Below are 15,860 nucleotides of genomic sequence, written 5' to 3'. Positions count from 1 at the left end.
TGGACCTGGTGCTCCAGAACAATGACGGGGGCAGCACCCCGATAACTCACCGGTTCCCAGGGAGGAGGCACAAGGGGAAGGGGGGTGTAAAGCCTTGGAGGAAGCTTCCTTCCTCACTTGTAAACAGCCCCTGGAAACCCAGGAACCGGAAACAAAATCTCTTGCCCCTGAAAGTCTGCCTCCTAAGGAGCAGAGGGGTGGTAGGAGAAACAAAAGGCCCAAACAGACTCAGTTTGAGGAGGAGGTACAGATCTTCCAATTTGAGGGAGAGGGATCCTCAGAGGATCCTGAGAAAAGGATCTTCTCCTTCAGAGAGGGGGGAACTCCTCCCAAAGAAAAATGGGTCCCTAGGGATGCAAATCCAGACTGGGGAGATGTGGAGGCTGAGCACTGCCGTTCGGATTGAAGTCGGCCCCCAGGGTCTTTACCAAGTGCCTAGCACCAGTGGCGGCGCGGCTGCGCCCGCAGGGGATTCACGTCTACCCCTACCTGGACGACTGGCTCATCCGCTCAAGGACGAGGGAACTCGCCGTCGAACACACTGCGAGGACCGTCCAGCTACTCAGACCTGGGATTTGCCATAAACTACCCAAAGTCCCACCTGGTGCCGTCGCAGGTGGCCCTGTTTCTTGGAGCGAAGCTCGATACAGTGAGGCGCCTGGCGGCCCCGTCGGAAGAACGGACGAAGACCATTCTAGGCAAAGTGCAGCGCCTGCTTGCCACGGACATGGCCAGGGTGAGGTCCATCAAGTCCCTCCTGGGGATGATGTCCTCTTGCATCTACCTGGTGCGCCTCTGCAGACTACGGATGCGCCCTCTTCAAGAATTTCTCGACGCCCTTTGGATGCAGGCGACGGGCACCTTCGAAGACAGGGTCCCCCTCAACGAGGTGTTCCGGTGGGCGATACAGTGGTGGGGCGTTCGAGCGCACCTCACGGCGGGCAAGGACTTTCAGACGCCGGCGTACCAGGAGACTGACGGACGCCTCCCTGGAAGGTTGGGGCGCCCACACCAGAGATCTCCACGCAAGAGGCCTCTGGCTCCCGGAGGAGAGGCTCCTGCACATCAACGTCCTGGAACTCCGAGCCGTGTTCTGGGCTCTCAAATCGTTCCTCCCGTCGCTCAAGGGCAAGGTGGTGCGGATCTTCACGGACAACACCACGACAATGTTTTACATACGGAAGCAGGGAGGCACCAGATCCCCAGCCCTATCCAAGGAGGCACAGGATCTGTGGCACTGGGCAGTCGCCCAGGGGATGTTCCTGGTTCCCTTCCACCTGGCAGGAGAAAGCAACACCATCGCCGACTCGCTCAGCAGGGAGCTGCGCGCGTGTCACAAGTGTGAACTGCGCCAGGATCAGGTGGATCTACTCTTCCGACGATGGGGCAAACCCCAAATCGACCTGTTCGCAACAGCGACGAACTCGAAGTGCAAGAGGTTCGCCAGCAGGTTTCCCCAGCCGAGAAGCAAGGGCGATGCGTTCTCATTCCCCTGGGACGGCCTATACCTGTATGCGTTCCCTCCGTTGCCGTTGCTGCTTCAACTCATCAGCCAGCTCAAGAGGTCCCGGTGCAGGATGATCCTCGTTGCACCGGCGTGGCCGAGGCAGATCTGGTTCCCGGACCTTCTGGACTTGTCAACGTCCCCTCCCATCAAGCTGTCGCCGGACGCGGACCTTCTCTCCAGAGAAGGAGGCGCCATCTTCCACCACGACCCGGCGTCGCTGAACCTGCAGGCCTGGCTCCTGCAGCGCTAGAGTTTGGAGGCTACGATATACCGGCCGATGCAGAGAGGTTCTTGCAAAGGCCAGGGCGTCCTCGACTCTCAAATGCTACGGTCATAAGTGGAAGAGGTTCTCTATCTGGTGCCGAGCACAGAAGATCAACCCCCTACGGATTACGGCCCCTCAAGTGCTGCCGTACCTGCTACCGCTGGCAAAGGCTGGGCTAGCCCATGCCTCCATTAAGATTCATCTGGCGGCGATCTCCAGATATACCAGAACCACAGGACGGACGACCCTGTGGTCCCATCGACTGGTAAAAGAGTTTATGAAAGGACTGTTCCGGTCGTTCCCGCCGGTGAAGGCCCCGGCGTGGGAACTTAACGTGGTGCTGACCAGGCTCATGGGGCGCCCATTCGAGCCGATGCACTCCGCACCTATGAAGTTTGTGTCGTGGAAGACTGCGTTCCTGGTGGCCATTACCTCCGCACGACGAGTGGGAGAGATCCAGGCCCTATCCTGCAAAGCACCGTACTTGACTTTCCATGCCTCGAGGGTGGTGATTAGGACGCACCCTTCCTTTATGCCCAAGATGCCGTCGGACTTCCATCTTAACAAGCCCTTGGTGTTACCTGTTTTCTTCCCGTCTCCTTCGTCGCCGGCCGAGAGGACTTTGCACTCGCTGGATGTGGCTACAGCGCTGAAGTTCTACGTGGACCGCACGAAGAGTTTCCGGAGGACATCACAGCTGTTCGTGAACTTTGGACCTGTGAATCAAGGGAAGGCTCTCTCGAAGTCTTCTATTTCCAGATGGCTCTCCGGCTGCATCGTGCACTGTCACCGGTTGGCTAACCGACCGCTGCCAGGCCGTCCGAGAGCCCATTCGACCAGAGAGATCGCTGCTACTACGGCGTTCTTATCTGGTGTGCCCCTGCTGGACATCTGCAGGGCTGCTACGTGGAGGTCGACACACACCTTCACGAGATTCTACTGCGTCGATCGGGATTCCAGGGAGGAGTCCAGGGTCGGCCAAGCAGTGCTGCGCAACCTGTTTGCTTAAGGTGAGCCTGGTGAGGAGGTAAGAGATGCTTAATGTAGAATTTTTTGTATTGCTTAATGTTGAGCCTTTTGCCACCCCCCGTGGTTGTGCATGTGTGTACTGCTATCTATTCTTATATTCATGAGCATGTGAATCCATGCCAGACCCCATGCTGGAGAAGGAACAAGTTACTTACCTGTAACTGTTGTTCTCCAGCATGGGTCTGGCATGGATTCATGTGCGAACCCTCCCACCTACCCCTCTGCGGCTCTTCACTTGGTCATACTGCCACTTCACGTGCTACCAAATCTGAAGATGGCTGCCAGAGGCGGGGCTTAGGTAGAGGGCAGTCATTGGCTGTGGTCAGTATGACGCAGAGATCAGTGATTGGTTACTACTACGAAAGACAGATCAGAAACGAAACTGATACTGATTTTTTCTTTACCGAGGATTCCCAGCCTGACGACGGGGAATATTCATGAGCATGTGAATCCATGCCAGACCCATGCTGGAGAACAGTTACAGGTAAGTAACTTGTTCCTTCCTCTCTACCTTAGAGACCCCCAGCACATTTGTTTTTTAATTTTGAACCTGGAGCGAGTGAGACCTTTTTCCCACTCATGTATTTTTCTGTGATTTGAGTCTGACAAACTCCATAGGCATCTTTTTGTATTGTCACACAGCACCTTCATTGCAGTGACCCAGGGAAGTCTTTCAGATTTCCCAAGGTTTAAATACCTTACTCTTGGATTAACTACTGTTTCCAAGAGCAGTGAAGTGAAATTGACTTTACCTACATTGTAACGTTCTAGACCTAGCACACACACTCTCACAATAGGGTCCTGGAGAGGTTACTTAGTAGCCCCTTGGTCTAGCTACTCATGTAAAATTGTGTGTTACCCTTTACACAATTAATGGCTGGTGGCAGTGGTTACTTATACTACCATGTTGTGTGTTTACCGCGGGCTGCGTTTGCAGCCACAGTGAAGCACCCATGGGTGCCATTTTTGTCAAAATGGCCCGGTCTTCTTTTTTTGCCATTTCTTGTTTAGGTCCTTCTTGAGATTTATCTCTGCACGCCCAACTAGGTTTGGTCCCTTTGTTGGTTTTGTCTTTGACGAGCTTCACAAGTGAAACCCGCCTCTGGCTCCAGAGTGTCTGGTGGGGGCAGGAAGTGAGGGGAGGTGCCCGAAACTCCTTGTGCTTAATCTCCTAGGGGACAGGAATGCACTCTTAGTTGATTGGCCGGCTTGCTGTCCGGCAAGGACAGCCACCCTGCTGGGTGATAGACAGCCAGGCTGGAATGAATGGGAGAAATCTGCATAAAAGGCTAAACGTTTTGGCTTAGAAGGCAGAGTCGACCACTGGAAGAAGGAATCCGAAGAACTTGAAGAGGATGCCTGCTGCAACTCCTGGACCTTTGGTTTGCCCGGTGAAGCTGTGCTGAAGCTCCAAATTCACATCGACGGAGAAGCCCCGCAAAGACGACTTCTCCCCTTGAGTTGGTGGGACCAATCTACTCCAAACTAAGCCAACTGGACCTCCTCTCCCAGCTGGTTGAATTTCCATTGCAGTTGCTGCTGGAACCGAATTGTCAGGGAGAGGAACACCAGTTTGTGTGTGTTGCTTTTAAGTTGGCCATAGCTCCAGGAAGATCCTCCGGACTCCCAGGAAGCAGGACTGACCGAGCCTGAGCCACCTCACCTGGACCCCAGAAGCAAGGAAAGCCGATCTTGACAGCTAGAAAGCGCGGTGTTGCTATTTGCGGTAGTCGCGAGAAGGTGAAACACCAAAGTGCCACTTGTTTGAAGGTTGCCGTTGGTGACCGTGCCGTTCATCTTTTCTTCAACCTAAAGGTACTGTAAAGTCTGAGAGAACTTAACTCTCACTGTAGATTTGCTTGCTCTTCTACTTCACAAGTCTCCTGACTTGTGGCCCTACATTTGATTCTTCTTTTTCACTGAAAACTTATGAAAACATTGTGCAAAGACTTTTACTCGCCTGCAAGAAGTAATTCAGTCCACATAGACTTTTTCCCATTGACATTGGCTTGGCCTGGTTCTGTGAATGACTCTTCTCTCCTCTGTTATTGTGTTGCACCTATCCTTCCAGGAAGGGGTTAACTTACTCTGCATTGGGAGACGGGGGTGGGGGGGGTCCAAAAGTATTTGTCTGTTTAAAGAATGTGTGATCTCTTGTTTGTTCTAATAACCCTTTTCTTTTGACATTCTCAAAGCCTACTCTGAATGTTCAGTGATATATTAATGTCCACAGTGTCCTAGCTATTTAAGTCACCTGAGGGGGAACTGTGTGTGCCAGCCCCAATGGGTCTTAACTGATTCTGCGAAACCTAAGAGTATGTATTTCTGAAGTGTATTTGAGTGTTGCTTTTATATTGCTCGCTTCTGAAGAAGGCTTGTTTAAATGACTGGTAAATAACTAAATAATTGTTTTATCAAGAAGCCTTGAGTATCAGTGTTTATTTGGATACTTGTCACTGTGAATCTCTGTGTAACTTCACTACTGCTCACATTGGCCCCTCTTGAGATAAACCTGGCTGCTGGGACACACTACCAACATGTGTAGTTCAGACTTCTACCAAAGGTTGGGTCCCTATTTGCCAGGAGGCTGAGGAGGTTGTATTGCACCCCAAGGGTACTACCCCACATACCTACCTAACAAAACCTCTGGGTATTAAGCGTGTTATAAATAACCAATTACAGTGCCCTGTAAATTCTATTGAAAATGATTGGGAAGACACTGTTTGGGAATTTTCTTAAACATTTTCTAGGGCTAGAATAAATGCCCTGTTCATTCAGACACTTTCTTGTTGTGGGTTTCTATTTATGGGCTTTTTAGAAGCCATCATTTTTTAAATTTCTTTCCATTCCTTTGGAATTTTCATTTGAAGAAACATAGCCCATCGTTAGGAAAATAATCCATGGTTTTCATTTTCTCCTAGTTGTTTGCTGCAGTTACTTTTGAAACTATTGAAGAAAGCAAGGTGAGTTGTTTTGCATGATGTTAGAACTATTGATTTAAGCTGTGGCATCTTTGACTTTGCGGTCAACGTTTCTGTGAAGAATGTTTCCTGTGCAAGCATGATAGGATTTGATCTACCCACAGGAGCTTAAATGCAGATTCCTATTCTCACCATGGTAAGGATACTTTTATGCCCCTCTGTATTTATTAAGTTTTTATTCCACCATTGAATGAAGCAGAAGATCGACTACGGATAGAAGTAATTCACCTTGGTTTAAGTGTACACTTGTAACTGTTGTCTCTAATGGGCAGCAGCCCTTCCTGTTTGCGCAATGCAGTGATACCCTTAGTGGTAGTTTCTCTTCTTTCTCAACTTTATAGAAATCCATGAGTTCATTCCAAGTGTTATTGCCAAAACCTGCACAATCTCATTTCCACACATTTATTCTGCTGGATGCTTATAAAAGGTGTGTTCCAAATCCCGGCTCTTGCTTGGAAGCAAGTCCTTTTTTTTCCTTAGGCCACTCATTGCACTCTTCATGAATCCCTTACTGCACGAAGGCTTTGTCAATTGCTCCGTCGTGGGATGTTGGCTTCATGTCTTGAGTAACTGCTCAATTCCTGTTGCCAGTTTAAGCATGCTGGTTTAGGATGCCCCTAAATGTATACAGCCTTGCTGACTCCTGTTTGTAGAAAATTAGCTTTCCTATTGCCTCTAGTGCTTGCAAAGAAATCCTTTTCAAAGTGAGACAGACGCCACTCTACTTGGTTATGTTTTAGCACCAAGAACAACGGCAGCGATAAGGTCGTGGAGCTGCACTTCGTGCATCGATTTATCAGGGAGAAAATCGGAGGTTCTTCACTGGCTTTCATTTAAATGCCAGTGGGAAGGTGGAGAATGCCTGGCGCATCACTTCTTTCCTTGCAGTTCTACAACCTCGTCCTGGGCAGTCCAGCCTTCCATTCAGTTAAAAATTGGTATTTACTTTTTTTTGTCTTTCCCTTTTCTTCGCCCAAAACTCCTTCCTATGATGATCGTGCAGAGTGATTAGGATTCCCAGCTAGCAGAGAACTGGCAGGGAAGCCACCTCCAAGCCCGATCCTTTACATGCCAGCTATCCAAGCAGCATGTGATATCTGGTCCACGCTTCTGATGCTGTCGGTCAGGAGACCCTATCCCGGGTCCCCTGTGCTGCCAACTATCATGGGGCCACAGCCCCGTTTCTGATAACTCAAGCTTCATGTGTATTGTTCCTGATTGCATGCACCTTTTTATAATGCCCATTTCGTTGTTTTTGTATGGATAGGCACCTAGAACACGGGCTGTGAAGAACGTGAGAAGACATGCCTGCTCCTCCATCATTAAAATGTGTCGGGACTATTCCCAGCTTGTTCTGGTGAGTCATGATGAATAATGAACTCATTCTGATGCTTACCTGCCACGAGTTCAGTTTACCATGCAGTTTCATGTACCAAATGAGGTATTTATATAGGCATAAAGCAATTATAGTTTTAATATTGAACGTTAATATACAACTTAATAGAATTGTTTAAAATGACTGCTTCCTCACGCCCGACATGGGCTTTCTTGAGCTTCTTCCCATGCCAGTTGATGGCGGTCGTTCTAAACTACACCTTTGTAAGAGGCTGTCATTTTATCTTCATCTTGACTGATTTTGTTTTTTATTTGGTTTGCGCGCCAGACCTGTGGATATCGGGGCGCATCGCATAAGACAACTTACAGCTTAGTTACACAAAGAAATAATACAATACATATGAATTATACAGGTCCAAACAGCAATATACAATTATGCGTACATAAGGATTGCATGAAAGGCAACATAGCATGATAGGAGAAATGGTCATTTACAATGGCTGGTCAAAAATATAACTTTAAGATGGGTAGGTGGACAGATATCTAAAATGATTTACATGGTAGCAAGGAAGATCAGTTATGGGTGTCTGGAGTGTGCTTTATTTGTCTGAGTCTTTGAACCATCTTATTAGGGTTTGGCTGAAGTTCTGGTAAGATGTATCTGCTCTCAATAGAGTGGGTAGGGAGTACCAACATTGGGCTGCCTTGATCGGGAAGCTACTGCCCCCAACTCTTCAACGATTTGTCAATGATTTTTCACTGAGTCCTAATTAAAGGCTTCATCAGGGATTACAAGTGATGCTGTGAGGTGCCTGTTAGGAAGGGTTTTCAGAACTACTGTTGTGGTCCTGCAAGGTTTAACACAGACGTCTAGCCACTCTCAATTAGTAGCACAATCAAGCAGTAAAGCTTACTTAAACTAAGGATTTCAGAAGTATAGTGTAAAGTATTGTTGGCATAAAAAGCTCATCAAACCATAGATTGTCCAGACATATGCATTAAGCTACAATACTTCATGTAAGTAAATGCCATATTTTTTAAATTCTTTATAAAACATTTACGTTTACATTATTTTCATAAAATCACATCTAAAAGTGATATAGTGAAACTTAATACATAAACTTTTCATCAATTTCCAAAATACTTTCAAATAACGATCATCGACTAATCAATACAGTATGTGAAAAAATATACTAGACATAATGGAGTAGGGCAAAATATCCTAGAATTCTCTCCTGGGCATGTTTCGTATTCTTAGTTCATGCATACAACATTGCACAGTTCAGTCTTCTATTTACGCTTTACACCAGTATAAATTGCTTCATTACACGTTGCCAAACCCTGTATAACGCAATGTGCATTACTCCGGTGTCCGTATTTAAGCAATAATACCCAACATCATCAGTTTTAATTACCTCATACCGATGTGCAAATCGGCCATATATTAACATGTAAATCGAACCCAGACATGGGCATTCAGTAAGAACATGCCTTGCTCTCTCAGGATTACACATACAGCAAATAAGTTGGTCTTTAGCTAGTTGCCATTTGGCTCCCCATAGTGCTCTAACACAAAGTTGATTTGTCCGCATAAGCAGTTGAAATTTGCGGACCGCAGGGTCAGGTCACTTTAATAGATAGGTTTGCGCTTGAAAATAAGAATGGATGATGCCTTCTATTTGGGGGTAGTTATGTAGCATGCTCATGTAGGTTTAATTGCGTTCCCAATCCCATCTTTTTAATCTTTTTTTAATGCATGTCTAATGACGTTAAATTTACCACAGCTTGCTTTTTCCATAGACCAATTTAATTCTACAAATAGCTTCATGGTAAGCTGATCATGTAAATTGGCATGTGTAGTCTTCCCGGTAGTGATGATGTTGGTACCTATTGTTCGAAGGGATTGGTTCCTCCGACGTATTCCACATCTATGACAGGTAATCACCACAGCTGTGCTGCTTTGGAAAATTGTCTGCGTCCTGCATCGATGACGTCGATGCGCTGTCCTCGAGGGCCTCCGTCGAGCCAACGTCAACGGATGTTATAAGTAGGACGCCTGACGCCCGTAGCCTCAGTTCTGTTTTTACCAGGAATGTGTTCGCTTCGGAGATCTCGGCGCACATCGGTTCTTCTGAGTTATTGTATCGGTTCTTCAAACTTGTTTGTGAAGATATCATGTCTTCGTCTTCTACCCCGCAGCCGGGTTTCAAGAATTGTCGGGACTGCGGTTCCAAGATGTCGCTTACGGACCCGCACAACGCTTGCCTCTGGTGCCACGGTGAGGACCATGCCACAGATGACTGTGACGATTGCCAGTCTTAACATCGAAGACCTTGCGGGAGCGGAAGAAGCTTTCTGTCGGTAGGGTTTCCAAGCCGCGAAATTCGAAATCCGCTGGGCTTTCAACCGACGATTAGAGAGGCGACTCTCCACATCGTTGGCATAAGTCTAGGGGTCTCGGTCCCCGGAGTGGTTCCCGCCATTCCTCTGCATCTTCGAGGCACTCGCGGAAGCGCAGTCACCGGTCGCCTTCCTCGTCCGAGGACTCCACCCGTCGGCTGGGTTGCTTGTCCCAAAAAGCACTCTTCTCCTACGGAATGGGATGCATTTGGTATGGAGATGATGGTGATTTTTCAATCGCAGGGCTCCGTTCCGTCTGCGCCTTCAAAAGAACCCGGCAGGGAACGTGCTAGGGCCACTGCTCGCACGCCTTCGGGATCGGGTGGTCGGCGCGATCATTGGGAGCCTTCGAGGTCCCGATCGGACAAGGTGGATCCCTCTAGCCATGCCCGCTCCAGGTCCCGGTCCTCGACTCCCTCGAGACCGTCTGAGCCTGTGAGGTCTTCGAAGAAGACGTCAACGCCATCACCGCCTTGTCCGTCGAAGGAATCTCTCGAGACTCTGCCTCTGAGGAAGCCATTGGCGCCGAGGCCATCGAAGGACACGTTCAGGGCACTGCCCTCGAGTCCTGTGTCGATGCCATCGGCGCCACGCTCGACGTTGATGCCGATTCTGGCGACGCCTTTCGAGGATGCTTTATCGAGGAACCCCAGAGACCGGTGGAAACCCTGAGGAAGGCTCTGGCTAAGTCGAAAAATGTGTTTGTCCCTTTTTCTGGGCCCCTCATCCAGGGATTTAGTCCAGCCTCTTGATTATATTTCTGAGGTGGATGAAGGGTCTGATGAAGGTTTGGTTCCTGATGAGGTTCCGGCCGAACTATTATCTGGTCACAGCCAGATGGAAGACCTGCGTCAGTCTTTGCACGATGCCAGTGGTCTGGACACCTCTCCGGAGGTTGACTTTGGTCGGCCTGAGCCTGCCACGCACGCCAAGTCTTCATACCAGCGGCTAATGTCGAGGGTGACGGAGTACTTGGGGTGGTCTGCGCCACCAGTGGATTTTCTGCAGGATGACCTGACGGATATCTTGGACCAAAGTCCACCAACTGACCCGGTACTGCCATTCCACATGGCCTTGCAAAGAAGGGTGGCAGCGGCTTGGACTGCTCCGGGGAGTCTCCCGGCAGTGGGTAAGTCGTTGCCGAAAAATTACCACCCAGCCAGTGGCGACCCCGGCTACTTGTCCATGCACCCTACTCCTGAGAGTTTGGTGGTGCAGGCGGCTACGGCCCCAGCAAATCTGGCGTCGTACCCTACCATCCCTCCTGATAGGGACGACAAACGTTTTGACGGTTGGGTGAAGAAAGTCTTTTCTTCAGGGGTTATGGCTTTGAAAGCAGCCAACTCTGTGTGTGCCTTAGCACGTTTCACTCACACTCTGTGGAATTGTTTCATTGGCGGCTGAACATATTCCCGAAAGGGAGGAACGGGATGGCTTTCTTGCCCTTGTACAGGATGGTAAGGATGCCATGTGTAAATCCGTTCAGTCTGGTCTGGACGTGGCGGACTGTGTCAGCCGGTCCATGGCGGCGAGCACCGTGATGCGCAGATTTGCGTGGTTGTGGAAGTCGGGGGTTTGCTCCGGAGGACAAGCCCGGCTTCTCAACATGCCCTTTGATGGTGACCATCCTTTTGGCAGCAAGGCTGACGCAAGCCTTGAGAGGTTGCAGACCTCCAAAGCTGCAGCGAAGTCGTTGAGCGCTGCAGTCCGCCAACCTCTGCCTTTTCGTCCTAGGGGACAGCAATGGAGGGGAGGTTCCTTTCGATACTACGCTACCTCTATGCTGCAATTTAATTGGGCATTCTAAAATTCTAAATGCTTTTCCCTCCTGCATACGTTGGTACTGCTTTAGGAGTCTGTCATAGATGTGGAATATGCCGGAGGAACCAATCCCTTTGAAGAACAAGTTACTTTCTTACCTGGTAACGTTCTTTCGATTGGATGTTCTGACGACGTATTCCACATCATTCCCTCCCGGCCTACCGCGCTACAGAATTTCTTATGCGATTGCAGATTACGTTTCTGCAAGGCTTTCTTTGGTCATACTGGCAGAAGATTGGTGCCACACGTTCTGGGAAACCACTACAACTGAGGCTACGGGCGTCGTGCGTCCTACTTATAACATCCGGTGACGTCGACTGAGGCCCTCGAGGACAGCGTATCGATGTCATTGACGCAGAAGCCGAAAAATTTCCTAAGCAGCACAGCTGTGGTGATTACCTGTCATAGATGTGGAATACGTCGTCGGAACATCCCATCGAAAGAACGTTACCAGGTAAGAAAGTAATTTGTTCTTCTCAGCATTTGACATTCTGGATGAGTCACAGCTTTCAGGGGTAATAATCCTCTCTGCATCAGAATAGTAGCTTTGAGGGAGAGAAGACCTAATTCAACTCTCATATATTGGATGGAGCAAGAGGGTGGAAGACACAATATACTCTGCCAAAAATATCCTTTAATTCTATCCTGCCAGGCTAGGTATATAATGGAGAGAGACTCGAGTCCTTAAGCTATCACCGGAACAAACCATTGGGTGTATAGCATCACAATCCCTTTCAGTGAGTACCCTGCGAAGTCTGAAACAAACCTACGAACAAGTAACGTTATTTGTTTTGTACAGCGGATCTTCGTTTCAATTAAAGGGATATAGTTTAATCTGCTATGCATAACAATGCCTATATATTTATAGGATTCAGTATAGTTAATCGTGCCCCAGCTGGTGACCATTTTAGGCTTCACAACTTTCTTAGAGGAGATTAGCATTGTTTGAGTTTTTTTAAAATGTATTCTCAAACTGTGTTGCTTAGCAAAATGACCAGGGTCTTCTAAAATGTCTTTCGCCTGAAAGTGTGGTCAACTATAACGAGGTTGTCTGCATAGAGCATTGCTATGACCTGAGTGGACTTAAATTTAGCAGGGATATTGGCTTTCCCCTCTAGTCGATTTATTAAATTGGATAGAAGGAGGTTGAAAAGATGGGCAGCCAGCAAGCAAGCCTGTTTAACTCCCTTGTTAATCTTAATGGGTCTAGAAAGACGGCCTTCATTATCTAGCCGGATATGGGCGCTGTTGTCAGTGTGGAGACACATGATGATCTCCAGCAACCAGCTAGGACATTGCATATATGCTAACATTTTCCACAGCATTTGACGATCAATGCTGTCAAAAGCGATCTAAAGTCTATATAGGTAACATATATAGAAGGATTATTACTCTTCTCCAGCATGAGGTCTGGCATGGATTCACATGCTCATGAATATTCCCCGTCGTCAGGCTGGGAATCCTCGGTAAAGAAAAAACCAGTATCAGTTTCGTTTTTGATCTGTCTTTCGTAGTAGTAACCAATCACTGGTCTCTGCGTCATACTGACCACAGCCAATGACTGCCCTCTACCTAAGCACCGCCTCTGGCAGCCATCTTCAGATTTTTACTGCACGTTCATGTGTTGGGATCCTCGTGCTATTGCTCTCGAGCGTTAGTGCTATTTTTTCACGTTTTTTTGCTCAAAAACTTCGTTTTTTCAGTCAAAAGAGCCTCAAGCTCCACCGACTCAACGGGGACCCGTGTCGGATTCGTCTGCGCCCCTCAAGGGTGAAGATTTCGTCGAGCTACGCTTTGGAGGACTCCAGAAGCTTCTCAGGCCCGGACATGGCCCAGGAGAAGGGAAGCTCGACGCCCGGAAAGCTGTTCAGGGTCTGCCCTGGATGCCAGCTGCAGAACGTCTTTAAGGAGGACGAACACTCCTTTTGTCTCTACTGCTTACATGAGGACAAGACGCACGTGGAGAAGGACTGTGCGTTTTGCGGCAATATGTCGGAGCGGACCATGAAGGACCGCCATCAACGTCTCGCCAACTGGCTGGAAGGGAAGAGCCCATCAGGCGAGAAGAAGAGGAAGAAATCCGAGCGGTCTTCTAAGACCTTTGAGGACGCCCCGGCGACGGGGGTCCAACACAAGGCCAAGCACCGCGAGTCCGCTGGCACCGGGAGCGCCGAAGGGTCGGGCTCTACGGGCGCCAGGCAGGGCGCACCCTCCCCGGCACCTTCAACCACGAGCCAACGCTCTGGGTCGGGTAAGAGGAAGGGCGAGCACCCGGCAAAGCTCCTGGAGAGGCCCCGGTCGAGCTCGAAGGCCCCATCGGAGGGGGAGCGAGGCAGTGTCACCCCCCCTCAAGGATAAGGCGGTGAGCGCACCTAAGGTGGTGAAGGCCTTAATCCATCCGGCCAAGCCCTCTATCGATACTGTCGCGGCGACCTTGGCTCAGCCTGTGGAGGCTACACCAGTGGTGGCGACCTCGGGGCTCAGAGTCTCCCTGCCACCTCGGAGGGAGTCCTCTTTTGTGCCCATCGATAGGACCCCCGTGAAATCCCCGGCGGGGAAGAAAAAGGGGGGGCAGGGCGTCGTCGTAGATTCGGCTTCAACCTCGGAGGAAGAGCTGATCGAGGTCTTAAGCCACGGCCTTGGTGTGGAAGAAGACCGGCCCGTCGGGATGGATCCCGACGCAGGTGACGACGACATCGTCGAGGGTGCCGATGGGGCCCCTGATCGCCCGTCGGATTCCCCTCTGCCAGCGCCGCAAGACAACTCGGCGGCCATTTTGTTGGTTATACAGTCCTTATGCTCAGAGATAAGGACGAGACTACCGTTGCCGACGGAGGAACCTCTCCCGTCGGGGGATCCTGAACCGGGACCTTCTGGCGTTCCCCCGCCCAAGAAAAGGAGGATTCACCCTCCACCTCCTTTTCAGCCGTCGCGCACCGTCCAGCCCTCCTCCCCGTCAACCCGAGGGGATGATACGGGGACTGACACGGCAGCGACGGGTACGGACGACGAGGTATACGACGAGGATCTACCGTCGTCACCTCCCACCAGGGCTTCTCCGCCCGACGAGATTGGTTCGTTCCACTCCATGATCGCCAGGGCATCCGAGCTTTTCCAACTCTGCCCTGAGGAGAAGAAAAAGGAAGGATTCCTTTATCAACGGCGCGAGGCCAAGAGGAAGACGGTCCTCGCGGTGCCTCTACTGGACGACATTTGGGATGAGGGCCTCGCCCTCCTCAAGAACCCGTCCGCTACGCCAGCCAGAAGAGACCGGTACGAGAAGAAGTACCGGGTCCCGGACGCGGCCCCCCCTGTGCCTCCGGGCGCAGCCTACCCCAGACTCCGTTGTCTCCGCGGCGGCCAGGAAGAAAGCGGGGGGGGGGGGGTGCGGCCTCCACATCGACTTCCCCACCGGACGGCGAGGGAAAGAAATTGGACACTATGGGACGCAGGGTCATCTCGTCTGCAGCGACGACGATTAAAGCGGCCAACGCCTTGGCTATCGTGGCCCGCTACGACGGGGAGCTATGGTACAAACTGGCTCCCCTGCTGGACTTCCTACCGGACGACAAGAGGGCGGATGCCCTGGAGATCCTACAGGAAGGTGAGGTGGCGTCGGACCACGCCATCACTATTGCGACGGACATCGCCGACACTGGGTTTCGCCAGTTGGGCAACGGCGTGTGCCTTAGGCGGCGTGGATGGCTCAAGGCTACGGACTTCCGTCAAGACGTACAGACCAGAGTCCTGGACATGCCGTTCGATGGGAACAACCTGTTTGGGAAAACCGTGGACGATTCCCTTCAGGCCATTAAAGCGGACACTGAGACGGCCCGGGCCCTTGGGGTTCAGCAACGACGGACGCCCTTTCGGAGCAGCGGAGGCAAGGGCGCCTCCAAAGGTTCCGGCGGCGGTTTCTCCACCTACCGTCAAGCGGCCCGCTCGTCGTCTCAGGAGGCCTACAGAGGACGAGGCAAGTCTGCCAGACCCCGCCGTCGTCGCCAAGGAGGTCAAGGCGGCAAAGCCTCGTTGAAACAGGATTGAACCGACCGTGGGGTCGGGCCCCCACCGATGCACCCCGGTGGGAGGCCGGCTGGCGAGCTTCGTCAGCGTGTGGGAGTCCATCTCCACCGACCCTTGGGTGCTGGACGCCTTAGCCCGGGGCCACGCGCTCGAGTTTCAAAGAAGGTGCCCGCGCGTCCCCCCTGTGGCCAGGAAAGAGCTTCACGTCCCTCAGCTTCTCCTGGAGGGAAGGGCGATGCTCAGGAAGGGCGCCATCGAACTCGTCCCAAAGAGGCTTCGGGGCTCCGGAGTTTACTCAAGATACTTCCTCGTGAAGAAGAAGACGGGAGGATGGCGCCCCATCCTAGACCTGCGACGTCTGAACAAATTCATCAAGGCGCAGAAGTTCCGGATGGTCACCCTCCTGTCGTCGTTGGATTTGGAGGATGCCTACTTCCATATTCCCATCCTAAAGGGACACCGAAAATTCCTCAGGTTTGTGGTCCAAGGCCGTCACTAC

General features: G+C 50.8%; 1 protein-coding gene across 1 annotated transcript in view; it reads left to right on the top strand.

Moving 5' to 3' along the window:
* LOC138468323 (exportin-5-like) overlaps positions 1–15,860 on the top strand; it is a 1,170,237-nt gene that overhangs the window by 516,188 nt on the left and 638,189 nt on the right. The window contains exons 16-17 of the mRNA XM_069608829.1: positions 5,723–5,764; positions 7,050–7,139. Coding sequence (XP_069464930.1) covers positions 5,723–5,764; positions 7,050–7,139 — 132 coding nt within the window. The remainder of the gene's footprint in view (positions 1–5,722; positions 5,765–7,049; positions 7,140–15,860) is intronic.

The sequence above is a fragment of the Ambystoma mexicanum genome, chromosome 4q (assembly GCF_040938575.1).
Source record: "Ambystoma mexicanum isolate Mex_15411 chromosome 4q, UKY_AmexF1_1, whole genome shotgun sequence".
NCBI lineage: Eukaryota > Metazoa > Chordata > Amphibia > Caudata > Ambystomatidae > Ambystoma > Ambystoma mexicanum.
This window is presented reverse-complemented; position numbering and strand designations above follow the sequence as displayed.